Source organism: Triticum aestivum, chromosome 3B (genome assembly GCF_018294505.1).
Source record: "Triticum aestivum cultivar Chinese Spring chromosome 3B, IWGSC CS RefSeq v2.1, whole genome shotgun sequence".
Classification (NCBI taxonomy): domain Eukaryota; kingdom Viridiplantae; phylum Streptophyta; class Magnoliopsida; order Poales; family Poaceae; genus Triticum; species Triticum aestivum.
Genome location: NC_057801.1, coordinates 657,482,939 through 657,503,272, shown reverse-complemented (window position 1 = coordinate 657,503,272; position 20,334 = coordinate 657,482,939). Strand labels below are relative to the sequence as shown.

The window sequence follows — 20,334 nt, the reverse complement described above, 5'->3', positions numbered from 1 at the left end:
GTGAGTTGGGGTGGCTTTGCAGTGCCTAGTAGGCGCTGGTTCTTGGTCATCTTCGGCATCGTCCTCCATACCGTCAATGTCTTCGGAGTCGTAGTCTAGCATGTCGGTTAGATCATCGACAGTGGCTACCAAGTGGGCGGTGGGTGGGGTTTGAATTTCCTCGTTGTCCGCATCCCAACCGTCCTAGCCGCAGTCCGGCCAGGGCTCTCTTGATAATGAGAGATACCTTAACGAACTCAGGATGTCGCCAAAAGGAGAGTGTTGAAAGATGTCCGGGGCCGTAAACTCCATGATCGGCGCCCAACCGGATTCGATTGGTGGGGCGCAGGAGGTTCGGAGTCCGGCAAGGAGTTTGGCACCTCGGAGTCACGAGCCTCGTGAGGGACAAAATCAGTGTTCGGCTCTATCGCCGTAGAGGTTGCGGCGCCCGAGGCAGTGTCTAGCCATCCGTCCTAGATCTGCGCGGCCGGCTCCGAATTGAAGATCGGAGCGGGCTCGAGTGCGGCCTCCACGGTACTGTCCGGCGGCAGAGCTAAATCATGCCCGCCGTGACAGTGTGGCGCGCTCGGCTATGGCTCGAATCCGTCGAAGATCAAGTCCCCGCGGATGTCAGCCGTGAAGTCCAAACTTCCAAATCTGACCTGACGGCCCGGCGCGTAACTTTCGATCTGCTCTAGATGGCCAAGCGAATTGGCCCGCAGTGCAAAGCCGCCGAATACGAAGATCTGTCCGGGGAGGAAGGTCTCACCCTAGACTGCGTCGTTGATGATGATCGAAGAAGCCATCGAGCCTATCGGTGACGACACAGAGGAACTCTCAATGAAAGCACCAATGTCAGTGTCAAAACCGGCGGATCTCGGGTAGGGGGTCCCGATCTGTGCGTCTAGGCGGATGGTAACAGGAGACAAGGGACACGATGTTTTTACCCAGGTTCGGGCCCTCTTGATGGAGGTAAAACCCTACGTCCTGCTTGATTAATATTGATGATGTGGGTTACAAGAGTAGATCTACCACGAGATCAAGGAGGCTAAACCCTAGAAGCTAGCCTATGGTATGATTGTTGTTCGTCCTACGGACTAAAGCCATCCGGTTTATATAGACACCAGAGAGGGCTAGGGTTACACAGAGTCGGTTACAATGGTAGGAGATCTACATATCCGTATCGCCAAGCTTGCCTTCCACACCAAGGAAAGTCCCATCCGGACACGGGACGAAGTCTTCAATCTTGTATCTTCATAGTCTTGGAGTCCGGCCGATGATGATAGTTCGGCTATCTGGACACCCCCTAGTCCGGAACTCCCTCAGAGGGCATGGAAGAGTTTGACATTGCTCAGTGCTAAAGCTGATCTTCAAGACGATGGCTTCACAGAAAGATTCAAGTTCGACACCACTCCACCCAGGAATGTTGTCTTGCGTCGCACCCCGACCCTTGAAGATTCAGAGTACTCCTCCTCCGCTGCAACCGTAAATGCCAGAGTTCTTGATGACGCCGATGACGCTACTTCACCACCGCCACCTTCGGCACTTATTGACACTGCACCAAGCTCATCTACACCACAAAATAACGATGACGACCCTGCTACCTCACCTACTCCTCATGGGAACGAGTAGAGACTATGTTTTCATACCTTTTTGGTCCTTACTGACAAAAGGGGAAGAAGCATATGTTGATAGTCTTCAAGCGGGTCCATATGGGTGGTTGCTATACTTTTGCCTGGTGTTTACAACTCTCGCTTTTGATACATTTGGTTCCTTGAGTTGTAACACTTGAACTTGATGGTCGTTTGCTACTTTTTTCTGCTATTCTATGATGCGACGATAAATTCCGCATGTGCGATGATAAATCCCGCATGAAGTCATTTCACAGACGTCCATTTTTCATTATGCATGTCATTATTCCTGTATATATGTTCATGCATAAAGTATTGTCTTCATATGGTAAAGAGGATCTCCACAAGTACAACCTGCCATGTGCATTTGCATTCCAACGCAAAATATTTATATGCACATCTTCAGGGGGGAGCCTTTCCGCCACCTATGAAGACAATATCTTATTCCTTTACAATTGCACATACTTTTATCCCCGTTGAAAAATTCAACCAGCTTGTCATCAATCACCAAATAGGAGGAGATTGTAAGTGCATCTAGTGCCACCCCTAGTTGGTTTTGGAGTATTGACGACAAACCTGGTTGAGAGACTAATGTGTTTGTGAGAATTGCGGGATAACACAGGTAGTAGTCCCTCATTGATTCGGTTTACCTACCAAAGATGACCCCTAAAAATGTGTGAAGACATTGAAGACAATGGTGATCTGGGAAGCTATTCACATGGAAGACTATGACATGAGAAGACATTGCATGAAGACTATGGAGCGCAAAGACTTAGTAGTTTCGTCGTTTCCTTTTCTTCTTTGTTGAGTCATAGGAACCACCGCACTGTTAAGTGGGGTCCAAGTGAACAAAGTCAGAGTGACTGATGTGATGCTCAAAAAAATCCTATGTCTTCGAGCGAAGACAATAAGAGCAAATCTTATCCAGAGTCAGATAAGTCAGCTTTACTTGTAGCCCAATTCAAGCCGCCGCGTGTGTTTGAAATCTGACCGTTGAGACACGTGTCAGTTCCTTAGTGACCCAGGGTCATTTCGGACAAATCAGGTCGGGTTGCCCAGTGGCTATAAATAGCCCACCCCCTACACCATAAATTGGTGGCTGCTCAGAGTTAGTACACGGCTTTTGTCATTTTGAGAGCAACCCACCTCCGAAGCTTTTGAGAGAGAATCATTGCAAGGACAAAGCCCAAACCACCCAGAGCCCAAAGAGTGTTTGGCATCACTGAAGGCTTTCTGTCCGCGTGATCTGAAGACTTGTTACACTTGAGGATTGTGAATCCTCCAGCCGGTTAGGCGTCTTGTTCTCAGCATCCAAGGAACATTGTGGATTGCCGGTGAACGAAGTATGTGAAGGTTTGGGAGTCTACCTTGAAGACTTACCAGAGTGATTGGGTGGGGACTGAGAGTCCGTAGCTCAAGGGGAATAAGGTGAAGACGTAGTCTTCTGAGTTAAATCTCAGTCTCCCTAACCAGACGTATAGTTGTCACAGCAACTGGAACTGGTCGAACAAACCCCTGTCCTCCCGAAGCCACTGGTTCCATCTCTCACTTCTCTTAACTTACAATTTGTCTTCGTGAAGTCATTGCCTGCTTGCAATATCTGTTTGACTTCACTGTATGACTACTTGTCCTGATTGGCTTCATACTATCTTCCATCCTGATCTTTACTACCTAGATGCTAATAGTCTTCGTGCTTTTCACTTCATTGAATACTTGACTATGGCTTGTCTAGTGTAGTCTACCTTCCGCTGCATACGAACAGTGTCATTTCCATTGTTTGTCTTCGAAACTCCCATGTTTTGAAGACTTACATAAAAATCGCCTATTCACCCCCCATCTAGTTGATAACTAGACCTTTCATGCCTCCCGTGGCCGGCTGTGCTACCGCGGAGGCCTCACCGCCCCCTACTATTCTCACAGCTGGCCAAGCCCTGCGGCGATGGCAACCTCACACCACAACTGAATGAGTGAACCCCCATACTCCTCTCCACGCAGGCTTCCACTCCCGCGTCTTCCCCGACTCCACGTCGTCCCCTTCCTAGGCCTCGCCGTCGTCCACCGCCATGGGGCTCTTGGAGCGGTGTGGTCAATGTGGTCAAGGAACGACTTCCATCGGAAGAATACTATACGTGGAGAGGCTGACAGCTGGGTCCACGGTGGCCTCGAGGAAGTGCCTCCTTATTACGCGCAAAATAATTATTCCTCCACCTGACAGCAGGGTCCCACCGGACGGGCCACCATATTTTGTGAAAAAAATGTTTCCCCCTTGATTGCTGGGACCCACCAGTTACATCTTCGCACGCAAGAAAGTGCGTCCATATTACAGGCAAAAAAATGATTCGCCCCCTGACTGCTGGGACCCACCAGCTACATCTTCGCACGCAAGGAAGTGCCTGACAGTCGGGACCCACCTGGTCGAAGCGTACGTAGTGTTGTCATTCTAGTCGCGAACGTGTACGTACATACTGGTCGATGTAGACATGCACGTGTCGTAGTAGAGGCGCGCATGTAGCATGTACACGTACGTACAACGGCCAGGTTGCAAGAAAGTAAATACGGCCACGTACGTACATACGGGCGGGGTCTCGAACGCCTACTCGCACATACGTACAGCCAGGGCTCGTGTACATGGCTGGTTCGGAACGGAGAAACTGCGTCGTCGTTGTGTTCATGGGGAGGCAGCAGAATGCGTCGTGTTAATAGGGAGGCAAGGAAATGCGTGGGAACCAACCGGCTTGGACGGAACACCCGATGGAAACAAGGCCTGGCGTACCGCAGAACGGAGAAAACGGCCTTGTGTTCGACCGGCCACGGTCGAAACGGGATCCTGTTCATCGGGAGGGGTCTGGCGTACCGCAAAACGGAGGAAACGGACTTCTGTTGGACCTCCTACGGTCGAAACGGGGTCCTGTTGATCGGGAGGGGTGTGGCATACCGCAAAACGGAGGAAACGGACTTGTGTTGGAGCGCTACGGTCAAAACAGGGGTCCTGTTCATCGGGAGGGGTGTGGCGTACCGCAAAACGGGAATCCACGAGATACTGTTCATCTCCACCGTCGGCCTCCTCCAGCCTCCACGGGCTATTGTTCATCCACTGTCGACCTCCTCTAGCCTCCACCTGCGACTGTTCATCCATGGGCTCCTGTTCATCCAGCCTCCACCGCGCGCTACTCCACCGGCTACTGTTCCACCACCCCTCTCCACGGGCTACTGTTCAACTATCCCTCCACGGGCTACTGTTCATCCAGCCCTCCACGGGGTCGTCCTATTCATCCAGCCCTCCATGGGGTCCTGTTCATCCAGCCCCAACCGGCTCGATCGGGGTCTTGTTCATCCAGAGGCAACACCACGGGGTCCTGTTCATCCACCCCCATCGGGAACTGTTCATCCAAACCCCACAACAACGCTCACTGTTCATCCAGGGGCAGCATCGATCGGCTTCAGTTAGTAGCAGTAGCAAAGGAATCGCTCGATCGCTCGGGTTCAGTAACGCATAGCCTACAGTGCAATCGCTCGGGTTCAGTTAGGTGACGCCTCGCTCGGGTTCAGTTAGAGCCCAACGCCTCGCACCCACGCACGTACGGTGTGAGAGAAACGCGCATCGCTCGGCCCCCGACCACCCACCGTAACCGGGAACTCCCCGATATTTTCGTCGCCCTCGCTTCTACCACAGTTTTTTCCATCATGGAGGGCCCAAAGAATGTCATGCAGCTGTGTCTCCGGCCCGCCCAGGACGAAAAGCCCATTTTCTATCATGATTTTTTGTCATAGAAGTAGGAGCACACCACATCTATGATGATACCGGGTTTTGTCACAATTATCGTCATAGAAGTGTCATAAGTATGACAGAAAAAATTGCATTCGGCCCAAAATGTCACGGATGTGTCTTTTGTTGTAGTGCCTCGTAGCCCGAAAGCGGAAGCGTTTAGTAACGCGGTTGATGTAGTCGAACGTCTTTGCGATCCAACCGATCCAAGTACCAAACGTACGGCACCTCCGCGTTCAGCACACGTTCAGCTCGATGACGTCCCTCGCGCTCTTGATCCATATGAGAACGAGGGTGATTTCTGTCAGCACGACGGCGTGGCGACGGTGATGATGATGTTGCCGGCGCAGGGCTTCGCCTAAGCACTAAGGCAAAACATGGTGTGTGCCCTCCTGCCCTCGTATATAAAGGAGGGAGGGAGAGAGGCCGGCCCCTAGGGGCGCGCCAAGAGTATGGAGTCCTACTAGGACTTCCAAGTCCTAGTAGGAATCCCTTTCGGAGTAGGAGAGAAGGAAAGAGGGAAAGAGAGAGGGAGTAGGAAAGGGCAAGGGGGGCTCCGCCCCCTTCCCCTAGTCCAATTCGGACCCATGGGGGGGGCGTGCCACCTCCCCTTTAGCCTGCCTCTTCCTTTCCCGTATGGCCCAATAAGGCCCATTACTTCTCCCGGTGAATTCTCGTAACTCCCCGGTACTCCGAAAAATACCTGAATCACTCGGAACCTTTCCGATGTTCGAATATAGCCTTTCAATATATGAATCTTTACCTCTCGACCATTTCGAGACTCCTCGTCATGTCCGTGATCTCATACGGGACTCCAAACAAGCTTAGGTCATCAAATCACATAACTCATAATACAAATCATCATCGAACGTTAAGTGTGCGGACCCTACGGGTTCGAGAACTGTGTAGACATGACTGAGACACATCTCTGGTCAATAACCAATAGCGGAACCTGGATGCTCATATTGGCTCCTACATATTCTACGAAGATCTTTATCGGTCAAACCACATAACAACATACGTTGTTCCTTTTGTCATTGGTATGTTACTTGCCCGAGATTCGATCGTCGGTATCATCATAACTAGTTCAATCTCGTTACTGGCAAGTCTCTTTACTCGTTCCGTAATGCTTCATCCCGCAACTAACTCATTAGTCACATTACTTGCAAGGCTTATAGTGATGAGCATTACCGAGAGGGCCCAGAGATACCTCTCCAAAAATGGAGTGAAAAATCCTAATATCGATCTATGCCAACCCAACAAACACCTTCGGAGACACCTGTAGAGCATCTTTATAATCACCCAATTACGTTGTGACGTTTGATAGCACACAAGGTGTTCCTCCGGTATTCGGGAGTTGCATAATCTCATAGCCTGACGAACATGTATAAGTCATGAAGAAAGCAGTAGCAATGAAACTGTAACGATCATAATGCTAAGCTAATGGATGGGTCTTGTCCATCACATCATTCTCCTAATGATGTGATCCCGTTTATCAAATGACAATACATGTCTATGGTTAGGAAACATAACCATCTTTGATTAACGAGCTAGTCAAGTAGAGGCATACTAGGGACACTATGTTTTATCTATGTATTCACACATGTACTAAGTTTGCGGTTAATACAATTCTAGCATGAATAATAAACATTTATCATGATATAAGGAAATATAAATAACAACTTTATTATTGCCTCTAGGGCATATTTCCTTCAATCCCAACTCAGTTCACTCACTCCCTCTTACACAATCCTAACCGTCATCTACTGTTTCTCTCTCTGTGCTGCCTCCGGCAATCCCATCCTGATGACCGCGTACACGGTTGATCGGGAGAGCAGGTGCCTCGGGAACCCTGTCATTCGAGATCTTGCCCGAGAGAACGGCAGTAAGGTTTTTGGGAGCGTCTCGACGCGACTGCTCCCTCTGCTTCCCCTGCATCGACTCCATGACTGACGACGAAGCCGTCAAGAAGAAGGCCTCGGCCGCCGCCGCCGCCGCCGCATTGACCTGGTCAACCGAAGGGTATGACTCGTTTATCCCCTATTTGCTCGTTCATGTACTGACCGTATATATATGCCGCTCATAGATGCTTCGGTTCTATATACTGTACGTGCATACATGCTTAGATATCGCATGAGATGCATACCGTATTTGTCATGTTTACTGTTTATTCGTGGATTAGATTAGTTAAAAATATGCTAATATTTCCAACACTTGCTGATTAAACCTCGCTCTCTATTGCTTTTGTAGCTGCTACATTTTGTCTTCACTCCCGAGGAATCCATCGTGAGCATGATTCCCACTAATAATTCCAACCGGAAATAAACAAATGAAGTACTTTAATATCATTTAGAGGAGATCAATGAAAATATTAAGCCTGGATGTAGCTGATCTCATGGATTTAATTTACTATACATAGTGGACTGAGTGCCCGTCTGATTAGAAAAACAACCATCGGAGAGCTTGGATCAAAAAAGATGGAAATGGAGGCTTCCGTCTTGGCAGCTCTTGCGGCAGTAATCCTTGCTTTCATCTTCTTGGTATTGCCACACCTGCGAAAGCAGAGCTCATCTCAAGACGACCGGCGCCGCCAGCTGCCTCCGGGCTCCTTGGGCCTTCCCGTCGTCGGCCAGACGGTCGGCCTACTGCGCGCCCTCCGCGCCAACACCGCCGAGGCATGGCTCCGGCGCTGGGCCTCCGAGTACGGCCCCATCTCAAAGCTCTCCCTCTTCGGTCTCCCCACGGCCTTGCTCGTCGGCCCCGCCGCCAACAAGTTCCTCTTCGCCAGCACCGCGCTCACCGCCAAGACCACCACCTCCTTCAACAGTATGGTCGGCAGGCGCAACATCCGAGAGCTGGCCGGCGACGACCACCGCCGCGTAAGGGCCATGATGGTCCAGTTCCTCAAACTGGACAGCGTCAGGAGCTACGTCGCCAGCATGGACGACGATGTCCGGCACCACATCCGCGCCCACTGGGACGGCCGCGCAACCGTCGCGGTGATGCCGTCGATGAAGTCGCTCACCTTCGACATCATGTGCACCGTCATCTTCGGGTTCGGGAGAGCTGAACACGCCGCTGTGAGGCGGGAGCTCTCGGCGGAGTTCCAGCAGCTGGTGAGGGGCATCTGGGCGATCCCGGTGAACCTGCCTTTCACCTCCTTCGGCAAGTGCCTCGCCGCGAGCCGGCGAGGCCGGCGAACCGTCGCGGCAGTCATCGACGAGAAGCGCGCCAAGCTGGAGAGCGGGCATAGCTCGCCGTCCGACGACCTCATGACCCACATGCTCGCCGAGGGGCTAGCCGACGAGGAGATCATCGACAACGTCATGTTCATGATGGTAGCGGCGCACGACACCACCGCTACCCTGCTCACCTTCCTCCTCCGACACCTTGACGGCAACAGGGACGCCTACGGCAGAGTCGTGGCAGAGCAACAAGAGGTCGCGAGGAGCAAGGCTCCGGAGGAAGCTCTGTCATGGGACGACCTCGGCAAGATGAAGTACACATGGTCGGCGGCGATGGAGACCCTGCGCCTAGTACCTCCGGTGTTCTCCGTGCTCAAGAGGGCGGTCGAGGACGTGGAGTTCGACGGCCACCTCATCCCCAAGGGATGGCAGGTGTTGGGGGCGATGAACATGACGCAGTGGGACCCGGCCATCTTCCCGGAGCCCAGCAGGTTCGAGCCGGCGAGGTTCGAGAGCCCGATAGCGCCCTACAGCTTCGTGGCGTTCGGCGGCGGCGCGACCGTGTGCCCGGGAAACGAGTTCGCTAGGGTGGAGGCGCTGGTGGCCATGCACTACATCGTCACCGGATTCAAGTGGAAGCTCGCCGACGGCTGCGACGGCAGCTTCTCCAGGTACCCGCTGCCGTCCCCTGCTCAGGGCCTCCTCATCGACATCGAGCCAATGGACACACAGCCACCACAGGTGGAGCAGGCACCACCAAATGATCTCCAAGAATCCCGCAGCAGATCTGAATGGTGCACCCACCATTCAGCTCTATGATTTGCATGTCAAATGTACGATTACAGATAGTACTAATTTGTACTGAAGCGTAAATATTTCTCGCCGTTCTTGAAAGGAATTTCGGCAGTTATCATCAGTTTAATGTTCGAAATGCCCTCGGAATCGTACTAGAGTTGGAGCGTGGTTATTCTGCGGTTGTCTCGATAGTATGTATTGCACAGATTTAGTTATGGTAGCTCGCCGCCGCGAGACGGCGGAAAGCTTATAGAATCCGTTTTGATGGACGAACTTAAGAAGGATTGAAACCCAAAAGACCAACTCAAAGATGATACGAGCTGCCATCCGCCTGAACATAGTCCGTGCATCCCTGCAAGAAAATAAACTAACTAGACTATTAGCCGGAGCCAAGGCACAAAGATTTTCATCGTCAATGGGCACCGTAATCCACAGGCTAGTTGAAAGAGCCGGAAGGGATTAGATTTATAGCAGCGGCGCCTTGCATGGAGCGCATGAAAAGTCACCTTTCCGGTTCACATCATGTCTTTTTCTCCAAAATAATCAAGTCATGTATGTCAGTCACAAGGTAAAAAGAAATTGTGTTGATTTTTTTGTGATGATAAATTATGTATCTCTGTTTCTAAAGGTAAGACGTTTTGACCGTTTATATTGAACTGCCAAGGGCCCGTGAGGCTTATGGCTGGTTGTTTGTCAGGGTCTTACATTTAGAAACAGAGGGAGTACTTGACAAAAATATATAGTTTATGTTTCACACTTGAGAAAAATATATCATTTGTGTTTCACATTTTCATCAATAGATGATGTCGCATTAAGTTTATATTTTAAGTGTTTCCCTTTTATACATAATTTATCACATACATTGTAGGTTTTACTCTTTTAAAATGTCTGAGAACTCTCATAGATTAGTTTTCACTTTTTTTTAGTTTCTGTTAACACATATTTATACATTTGTTTTGATGTGATTCTCACGACAAGGGGCAAGATATGATCTTATTCAAACCAATTATCCCTACAAAGATGACAATTAAGGCCTTTTACATCGCCTCGCTGATGTGCATTCAAGCCTTCAAGGAAAAGCTAGCAAATTGCTAGAAGGTAGATGATGGTGAAACCCACAAAACCTAGATCTGAAACTTGCGGACGGTGATGTGCCTCTCCTCGCGACGACAACATTGGTGGGCCAGCCTGTTGGAGAACGCGTTACAATACACTATCTCAAAACAAAATAAATCTATTGCACGAGCTAGGAACATGATGTGGGTATAGATCACGGGTTTACCACTAGGCTCGTAGTCCCATCAGCTCACTAGTAGAAAAACGAGGCATTACAAGTGGCCCCTGGAAGTGGGTCTGGTCAAGCATATTGTGGTCACCAAATAATACCCGCCGGAGGCGGTTATTCTTGGTACAGAAAGATCCAGAGTTGGTTAGCAATTCGAAAACCGCCGGTAGAAAATTTGGAGGCGGTTGTGTTTCTGTAACCGCGTGTAGTTTTGTAACATTAGAGGCGATTTTCTAGAGGCGAGGCGGTATAGGACGCCTTTGTCTTTCGGTTTATGCTCCTGCGGTATCCGGCTAGTGAGGTGTCGGTAGATAGACAAGTCTTGATGGTAGAGGCGAATTCGATGAAGAACATGCACACTCCGGTGGAAAACACTAGATATACGCTGGGCCCTTGCTGAAGATGGTGGATCGAAGCTTGGCTTCGGCGATGAATACCTCAATATCGACTTTGAGTCGGACTCATCATCATCGATGCACGTGCGGAGATTTCTTTTTAAAAGCTTAGTAAGGAGTTGTGTATTTTTTGTTTTGGTTTTGTCTTTTATCTTAGGGGAAGTGGCTATTTGGTGCAGTTACTGTCGTGAGGCATGCGACCTCATTTTTTTGGGTTGATGTTGTTCGACTGCTGGATTTTGCATGATAAATAATACCTCTCCGCTTCATAATGTACTGCATATAGATTTTTTTTTTCGAAGTCAAACTTTGCAAACTTTGACCATGTTTATAGAGAAAATATTCACATTTCTACTAGCAAATGCATATCATCATATACATCGTGAGTTAAATTTTCATATTGTATATATTTGATATTGCAGATATAAATAAATATCTCCTTAAACTTGGTCAAAGTTTGATAAGTTTAACGCCTCAAAAATCCTACATGCACTATATTATAAAACAGAGGGAGTATATGGTTGTGTGCATCACTCGATACAAAGGGTTATCCTCTTTTTCAATAAAATAAAATAAAATATGATTAGAAACACGACCGAGCTCCCACTAAATTTCTTATAAACACAAGGTTCATTTTTTATTTTGTTCTTGATGAAGAGAAATCCTTTGACCGCCTCATCAAAACAAATGTTCCAACTCTAAGATGCTTGCTTTAATCCATAATGGATTTCTAAAGCCTGCATACCTTAGAGCAACTCTAGTAGAGTCTCCGTATCTGAGATCGCCATCCGCCATATGAAATGTGTTCCATACGAATATGGAGGCTGTCGAGGACTCGAGGTGACGCGGAAACACAGAGCCACCATATCTCAACCTCCATAATTTATTTTCCTGTTTTTTCATTCAAACACTTAGATTCCCTCCAAAAGTAAACATTTGGCACACCAAGCAATCATGAATATAATTTTTGGCAATTTGCACAAACAAAAGCATTAACCAGTGACATGCACAAATCACATGTCGCCGTTGTGTGCACCGTCCACTCCGCTGATGTCTACGCCATTCTTTCCTCCTTCAGCGTGTGTATTTTGCCTTTGTTCGAGGTTCCTGAAACGTATGGTGATATTCCATGGACTCGCCCAAAATTCCCCAGCCATTGGATCCATCGTGATGAACTGATTCTGGGTGTTCAGGCAGCCATCTCTCGCCCGACCAGCCTTAATGTGGAGCCTACTTCTCAATGTCTAGCTGACTCCGTTTGCTCTCTTGCATAGCCCCCATCTCGCCTTCTTCTCTTCATTCTTCTTCTCCTTCATCTCTAACTTTTATTGCCTCTTCTCAGTATACTTGTTTCTTTCCCTCTTCAACTCATCGATATTGTTATTCATCGCCTCCACCTCTCCTCCTTTTGAGCTTCTCCTTTTTCATCTTCCTTTCATTGGGGCGACCCGTGCTACAATGGCGGTGCTACAGCAAAGCCAAAGGGCCCTGGCCGCGCCCAACTATGAGATTTTCTTTAAGGCAACTCTCCGCCAATAGCTATTTCTATCAGCCGGACCACCCAGCTATTTGGGACAAGTTCTGCCACTATCGTGCTAGTCGATGAAATGATACTCCTAGACACATCGGTTGTGCAGTTGTCCATCTCTGAAAATGGAATTGAAATAAAAGATGTCGGTTGTCCATCTCTGAAAATGGAATTGAAATAAAAGATGTCGGTTGTCCATCCTTTTAGTTTCTTCATAGATGTTAGACGACCATCCTAATTCCTCGTTAAGTTTAATAAATTAGCCAGCTCAGTGCGTACAACAAGACAGTTTGGCCGAGTGGTCTAAGGCGCCAGATTTAGGCTCTTGTCCGAAAGGGCGTGGGTTCAAATCCCACAGCTGTCATATATTCTTTTTATTTTTTTCCCTGTTTTCAGCTCAATTTTTTTTTGTGTGTTCGTTCTGTACTCATCGGCTCGGCAGCCATTACCCATCGCCGCGTCGCCTGGCGAGAACTCCCGCGGAGCGATCGGCCATGGCGGCGTCCCTCCGAGCGTCCTCCTCCTCCCTCCGCTCGCGCCTCCTCTCCTCCCCCGCCGCCTGGTCTCCCTGGCGCCTGCTCCTCTCCTCCTCCGTCCACTCGGACGCCGCCCACCAGACCGAAACCCTCGCCTTCCACGAGATCCAGCTCTCCCCGGAGAAGCCGCCCACCGCCACCGCCTTCGTCCTCCACGGCCTCCTGGGCTCCGGCCGCAACTGGCGCACCTTCTCCCGCACCCTCGCCTCCCAGCTCCGCGACCGCTCCCTCGCCGACGGTAACTGACGCAGAATACCCCCTGAATTAAATGCGCATATCTGTTAACAGTTAGCACTGCTACTGATCGTTGTGGTATCCATTGAACGTTGGAGAATTATCAATGTGCACGGCATTTTACATAGTTCGGCGCTTGCTTAGAGTCACAGGCCGGGAGTTTGTTTAGAGACCTGAATTTTGTGATATGTATGCGTGTGTGTTTGTAGAGTGGAAGATGGTTCTTGTGGATTTGAGGAACCATGGGAGCTCAGCCAGGATCAAAGGGCTGAGCCCGCCCCATGAAATGTCGAGTGCCGCCAAGGATCTTGCTGATTTGGTGAAGGCTCGGGGCTGGACATGGCCGGATGTCGTCGTGGGTCACTCCATGGGTGGAAAGGTCGCACTGGATTTCGCGGAGAGTTGCTCCCGTGGCGATTACGGAGAATCTGCTGCTCTTCCGAAACAGGTTCAGTGAGTTACTTTTAGCGTTCATGTGGTTGCTTCTAACATATTAGTTCTTGTGTTTGCCAATTGTTTTATTATTATTGTTCTTCTGCATAATTTGTCTGATTTTGCAACTTACAGTAGGTGCAGTGTATACATACTTATTTACATAGTATGCAGTGTTGATCTACAAAATCCTACTGTTACATATGAAACAAGAATCATGTAGTTCACTATGTGTCACAAAGTAAAGTATGCTTTGAGTTGTGTAAGAGATCCTAATATAGCATCCAAGTACAACCTCTGGAGAATTTGTTATGATTCTGTTGTGAGAATGACAATTTATTGCTTTTTGTCTTGGTAGTTGATTTCTTGGCATCATCTTTATCCCCTGATTATTTTGATTGGTCACGCTTTCTGAACATTACTCTGTCAGGGGGATAAAGAATGTGTATCACTGTCTCATTTATTTCCTTTGATGCAGAACAGCTCTGGGTGCTTGATTCTGTCCCTGGAGAAGTAAAAATAGATAACAGTGACGGTGAAGTTGAACGGGTTTTGCAAACACTAGCAAGTCTTCCTTCATCGCTTCCATCACGCAAGTAATTCTTTTACATTCCCTCGATAAGATATATTTCTCTCCTTCCTAATCCATTTGATATATTAATTTAAAGTGTATGATTCAACCTGTTCATTTTATCGAATAGTGGGCATCAGCAAACAAATCTAGTGCGTACATCACTTGACCAAACATTAATGTAGCGGCCCATCACACAGAAAAGGTTCATGTGCAAACAGTGTGGTGTATGAGTACATGGTACAAAGGCTGCAACGCCGAAAGATGGAATGACAGAACAAGAAATGATAATTCGTTATATTGATAATTCTAGTTAGTATGTATTCCAAAACCAGTACATGGTAAATTCTAGGCTATAGTGTGTGTAACCATGCGCCGGAAGGGTGTGCATGGAATCAAATTTTTGCTAGATACTCAAAGCAATAAAATAGCCTTAAACGCACCGCGCATTTCAAATGTCAACTGGCTTGGTTACTTTGATGGTCAGGGCGAGTAATTTTTAGTATTCAAACATCAGATATTTGTCCGGGCAAGTAGGAAGCATAGTCCTCTTACTGTAAAATGGTTGACGCCTACCTGGTCCAACGATTATCTTGCACTAACTTACTCATGAAGCCTTGAAGGAGCAGTGGTAACATTTTGGCCCTTCAAGATATTTAGCATGAACTACTAAATGATTCACTTTTGTTCTGATTCTTAATGTTATATCTGTTTGCTATCAGGTGGGTTGTGGACCACATGGTCAGCCTGGGATTCTCCAAATCACTTTCAGACTGGATTGGCAGCAACTTGAAGAAGGACAATGAACATGTGACCTGGGCTTTTGATCTTCAGGCTGCCACAGACATGTTTAATTCTTACAGGTAACAACCAGTTCCTTTCCAAAAAAAAAGGTAACAAACAGTTTATGTTTCCTTCTAGTACAACACTTCCTCTTGTCTGTTTCTTTGTCTGTGTTGATATCTTCAATCAATTGGTGAACTAGCTGTCGTATAATCCTGCATCATCCAAACATATTCAACATGTTGCTGTATTCAAACTGAGTTAAGTTACTGTTAATTTTCAGAGATAGAAGCTACTGGGGACTGCTGGAAAACCCACCAAAGGATTTGGAGATCTCAATAGTACAGGCAGAGCTCAGTGATAGATGGCACCCAGAGGATGTCCAGAGGCTAAAAGCACTGTCAAGGAGAGGCAGCAAACCTGACGCGGGGAAAGTGTCGCTCCACGTTCTCCCCAACTCCGGCCATTGGGTTCATGTGGACAACCCTAAGGGGCTGCTCGAGATCATGGCGCCTAACTTCCTCTCCGCTGTTCAAAATTGATCTGTTATTTTACTGTCAACTCCAGCCTCGTGACAGTGCGTCTTGTCACGTTTGACCACACGAAGGATACTTATTCATGCTCTCTTATTGCAATTGGATGAGTGCATTTTGTGCTTTCTGTTAATAAAAGTGATTTTTTTGATGATTCGACGCTCTCTTCTTGCCAATATTAGTGGATGTATCATGGAAGTAATGTAGCGTGCTCTGGTATTGAAGGGCAAATGTATGATGGTGTAGCCGATGAGCTTGCTGATGATCAACGCTCTCTTGTGATCGGAAGTGCCTTTCTGCTCCCAAGCTCAAATGAGCTCGGTGAACAGTAAAATCAAACAAAATTTAAAAAAATCTATTTTTTTTGGGAGAAACATTGACAAAAGTTCTAATGAATTGCAAATGACAATCCTGTAAGGCATGGCAAAAAAAAAAACAAATTCAGTGCTCCAAAATGCTTTTGAAAGTAGCATTTTTAGAGTACCGATTTTTTTGCAACGCCTTCTAGGAATGTGATTTCATGACGAATTTTTTGAATTTCTTTTTATTTTGTCCCAAGCTAATTTGAGGTTGGGTGCAGAAACTCCGCGTCCTCTTGTGATACCATATGCTAGCATTGTAGCCTTCGAAGAGTGTGGCTTCACCACGTAATAAATATCCAGGTTTCTTGTGGCCATCACTCCCAACAATTTAGGGAGGCGATTGTATGCTTCTTCCCCGTCACTATACAACATCTTGAATGCAACTTGTTTGGACTTCCATGCATTCTTGTACTTCACCCCATGCACAAATGCCATTTGTATGACCTTTATCAAGCAACCGAGTGCTAGCAAGGGTTCACGCTTTATAGTGTTTGCGTATTCATGAGCGACGAAAGCGTAGGTTGGCCGACACTGCTTGTTGGAGGGCATTGCGCCCTGCATAAGTGATATACCATCGCTACAAATTCTTACATGAACAAACCATGGGCATCATCTTTCTCAAACTCCACGTGTAACGTTGCTTCGATTTTGAGTGCTTCACAAGTAAGGTTGATGGTGCTTCATAGAGTACTCTCACAATCACATATGATATTGAAGCAAGTCTCTAAACTTCAGAATGGGGTATGCACGTGACTTTTTATATCTTCCTCTTCAGATCAAAATGGCAATGGTCCAAGTTCTTTAGTCTCTGTGTCATCAACTATGGCCTCATCGACGAGGCTAAGATCACCAAACAAATATATTTGGTGCTCCTGACCTACTATGTTGCCTCTATAAGCTAGGATCCATAAGCTCGCTAACAAGGGATGTCACGGTCCATGTCAACTTTTACACGTTGTGTCTACATCACCAAGGGCGTCCCCATGAAGCTCATCCTCTAAGTCTGAGGCATCGCTTTGCTGGAAAGGGATATCACCTTCTTGTGTATCAACATCGTCATTACCATTCATGTCAACTCAATTGGTTGGCTCATGGGCGGTTGGCTCATATTTGTTTCATACACCTCAGTTCTAGCATCAAGAAGCAGACACTTTCTAGCCAGGCTCATAGCATTACATGCAGAGGCACATCGATTCAAATCAATATGCAACTAACCACCACCAACCTTCGTAGCAAATAACCCAAGAATTATCTTGCGACCATAACCTCCTTGTATGCCTTGTGGCTTTGATGTGATAGGCATGATCTTCACGCAACAACGATGTCCCAACCTAACATCATACCTTGATCCCGACTAAACTTCGTCATTTTGTTCTGCGCAATCCAAATCAGTCCTCACTCCTTCCACAATCTTGGACTTTGTGACAAATGCCATGACTTTCTCCTATGTATCAGTAACACATGTATTATTACTTAAGAATACTACATTGTCCACATGATGGACAATCATGATTCTAGCAATCTAAAATGAAGTAATGTAAAGAAAGAAAAAATGCATCAAGGACAAATCTATTACCACATATTATCCAGCACTTACCCTATACCCATTTCTAACCCTAGTGCATACATAATAACACTATCCTACAAGCACTACCCACATATTATCTAGGACTAACCTAAAAATTAGCTATACATAGAACTAGTGCTAGAGTTTCACCAATGCCAATTAGAATGAAAGAAACTCACATCTTCAAGAAAACACTTAAAACTAGGTGAAAGCAATCTAAAGCCCATATGAGGGTGGGTAGGTTAATGATAGGTGATTAGAGTTGTATACATAGTGATTACGCCTGAATGATATGAAGCAAACGTGGTCGAAAACCATCTACCTCCCCGCCCAAGAAAAAAAGATTAAAACAAGATGGCATGATTTAATTTTGCTACGATTTTGTTTCTTTAAGTCATAGGAAATTTCATACTATAAAGAGGGGGTGAGCTTTGGAAAGGATGTGGAATTCAAATACTTTTGCACATTTCATATACAACCACACCCACTGAATCACCCTAGAGAGAATCCATATATCTACTAGCCATTGTTGTTGTCGGGCCTGACAGAGAGCCTCTAGATGGACTCTGCGTTAGTCTAGTTGCTTTCTAAATTCACTAGGAAGCCACCCAAGGTCGACCAAGAATCTCCAGGCATATGGACCCTCCGGACGTGACCAGGCTAGAGGGTTATGTACTCGCCCCAGAGTCAGCATGGAGCCTCCAGGAACCCAAAGTTTTGTAATTTGAATGTTTTTTCTTCTAACGATATGAATAATCTCACTCCCTCGAAGGTGAGTGGTCATCAATTAACTTCCTTGCTTTGTCTTTGATTCTCAAGGCCGTGACTCCCATTGTCTTCATCCATGTAAGACTCCATGGCACATCCAAGGGACCATGGGAAGCGCTCGAGAGATTGCATGAACACAACACTAGCATGAAGACACCCAACCTATCTATCTTTAAGAGCAAAGAGAACTTTTTGACCATATGCCAACTCACTCTAGCATGGTCTTTCGTGTCCAATTTGGACCGGATTTCATGTTCAATTTAGACCGGACTGTAATGATCTCTCTCCCGATGATGTCCTTGCTTTGTTCTTTGCTCATGAGAACTTTGCGAAGACCATCGAGGAGATGCATCAAAATCAAGTCATTAAGAAGAAGACTCATCCTGCACATAAAAGCCAATTTTGTGCAAGCTCAAGAGTCAAGTGAAAATGAAGGCCAAGACAAGGAGTACTTCATGAAATTCCAGAGGGATTGGAGAACTTGCCCTCATGGCTAAAGGGTTTCAAAACCATGGATGAAGGAAGGGCAAGTTCAACAAGAGGTCCTCATCCGAAAAGCATTTTTGCTACATTTGCGGGGACCCAAAGAATTTCATGGCCGATTATCCCAAGCTAAGAGAGTCCCGCTATAATGAGAAGGAAGAGAAGAATTCCAATCCAAAGAAACCGTACTACATGACGACAAGGCTTAGAAGAAGGACACGCAAGCAAAAGCCAAAGGGTACAACTTGAGTGACAAAGATGGAGAAAGTAAAGCAGTAAGGATTTCTGGGTTGGCGATTCCCACATTTGATGAGGCCACCACACTCAAAAACTATGGCATCGTTGATGATGGGGATGCTCACCCATTTGTCTCATGGCAAGCGAAGTTAAGGTAATGGATCCATCTCGTCTCTCATCTCCAATCATCACCCACGATTCAATGTGAACTTACTCAGATGACGGTGAATTAAATGAAGAGGTTGAAGAAGATTATGGCATCATGTTTCCGCCAAATGGTAAAACTCTTGGAAAATTCAAAAATTATCTGGATCACTTTGACAAGGCTAAGGAAACCATTAACAGCTAAGAAAACCTTTTAATAGAAGAGAAATAGTTAGCCTTTTCTCTCAAGAGTTATATTCATCTAGAGACCAAAAATAGCAAGCTTCTTGAACTTGAACTTGCTAAAGAAAAAGAGAAACGGTGAAGTTGCTAAAGGGGTACAAAGCTTGAAAGGAGCTTGAGGTTTCTCATGGGAAGCTTAAGAGGTCGTTGTTTGGTTAGGCTTAACTTGTGGCCTTTCATTTTTTTTTTGGTTTATAAATTAAAAAGCACCTATTCATGTGCTTTCTGGGTTATAAGCAAAAAAAAAAAAAACGCAAGCTCATGTGTGAGGCTCGTGGTACACCGAACAAGGAAGGACTATAGCACCAGCATGCGGGACCATCTCCACCTTAGCACGATGTTCGTATAAGTATGCCTATTCAACCTGACGTGTGGGTCCCATCGATCAGATTCACTCTTAAAACATGGTAAGCTCTAAATTAGTGCTATATGTCATCACCCTGTCCTAAAAGTGACAGTTAAGTTGAACAAACATCTCTTACCTTAGATCAATGGATTTGTGTAATCCTAGACCTACGGGTAATTACTGGATGGTTACGGGGCTGGGACATACCCCTTCGTAATAATCTCCACAGCCCTTGATTCACTGGTGGGGCCCATCCCCTAACCAATCCCAAGCCATCAATTTACTCCGTCCATAATCTCGGTAACGATATGCCCATACATGTAGCATTACTCGTGGTTTTATGCAATTTACTCCATACAAAGTGTGCAATAATCCTACACCCATGAGAACTCTACTAACATTTTACTAAACTTTCCAAGCTAATTACCTCTGCCCCCTTGATTTTCATAGAGACGGGCCCCGAATAATGCTACACCTACGTAAACAGTTCTACTTAACTTACATAATAACTTGCGTAGCATTTTTTTGTTG

General features: G+C 46.7%; 1 protein-coding gene and 1 non-coding gene across 2 annotated transcripts; both read left to right on the top strand.

The window, feature by feature from the left end:
* Positions 1 to 12,848: 12,848 nt before the first annotated feature.
* On the top strand, positions 12,849 to 12,928 carry TRNAL-UAG (transfer RNA leucine (anticodon UAG)). The gene has a single exon. It is a non-coding gene; the product is annotated as a tRNA-Leu (tRNA).
* A 35-nt stretch (positions 12,929 to 12,963) lies between these two features.
* On the top strand, positions 12,964 to 15,807 carry LOC123071509 (protein ABHD11). The gene is made up of 5 exons (XM_044495086.1): positions 12,964 to 13,338; positions 13,544 to 13,782; positions 14,250 to 14,362; positions 15,060 to 15,200; positions 15,404 to 15,807. Exons 1-5 carry the CDS (start codon positions 13,059 to 13,061, stop codon positions 15,660 to 15,662), a joined length of 1,032 nt encoding a protein of 343 aa, XP_044351021.1. The 5' UTR covers positions 12,964 to 13,058; the 3' UTR covers positions 15,663 to 15,807.
* The last annotated feature ends 4,527 nt before the right edge of the window (positions 15,808 to 20,334 follow it).

What these genes read in the sequence shown, in the direction of transcription:
- LOC123071509 (XM_044495086.1), top strand. Translation starts at nt 13,059, where the DNA reads ATGGCGGCGTCCCTCCGAGCGTCCTCCTCCTCCCTCCGCTCGCGCCTC. An exon ending in TCATCGCTTCCATCACGCAA is followed by an intron (nt 14,363 to 15,059) that starts GTAATTCTTTTA and finishes GTTTGCTATCAG; the next exon opens with GTGGGTTGTGGACCACATGG. An exon ending in GACATGTTTAATTCTTACAG is followed by an intron (nt 15,201 to 15,403) that starts GTAACAACCAGT and finishes GTTAATTTTCAG; the next exon opens with AGATAGAAGCTACTGGGGAC.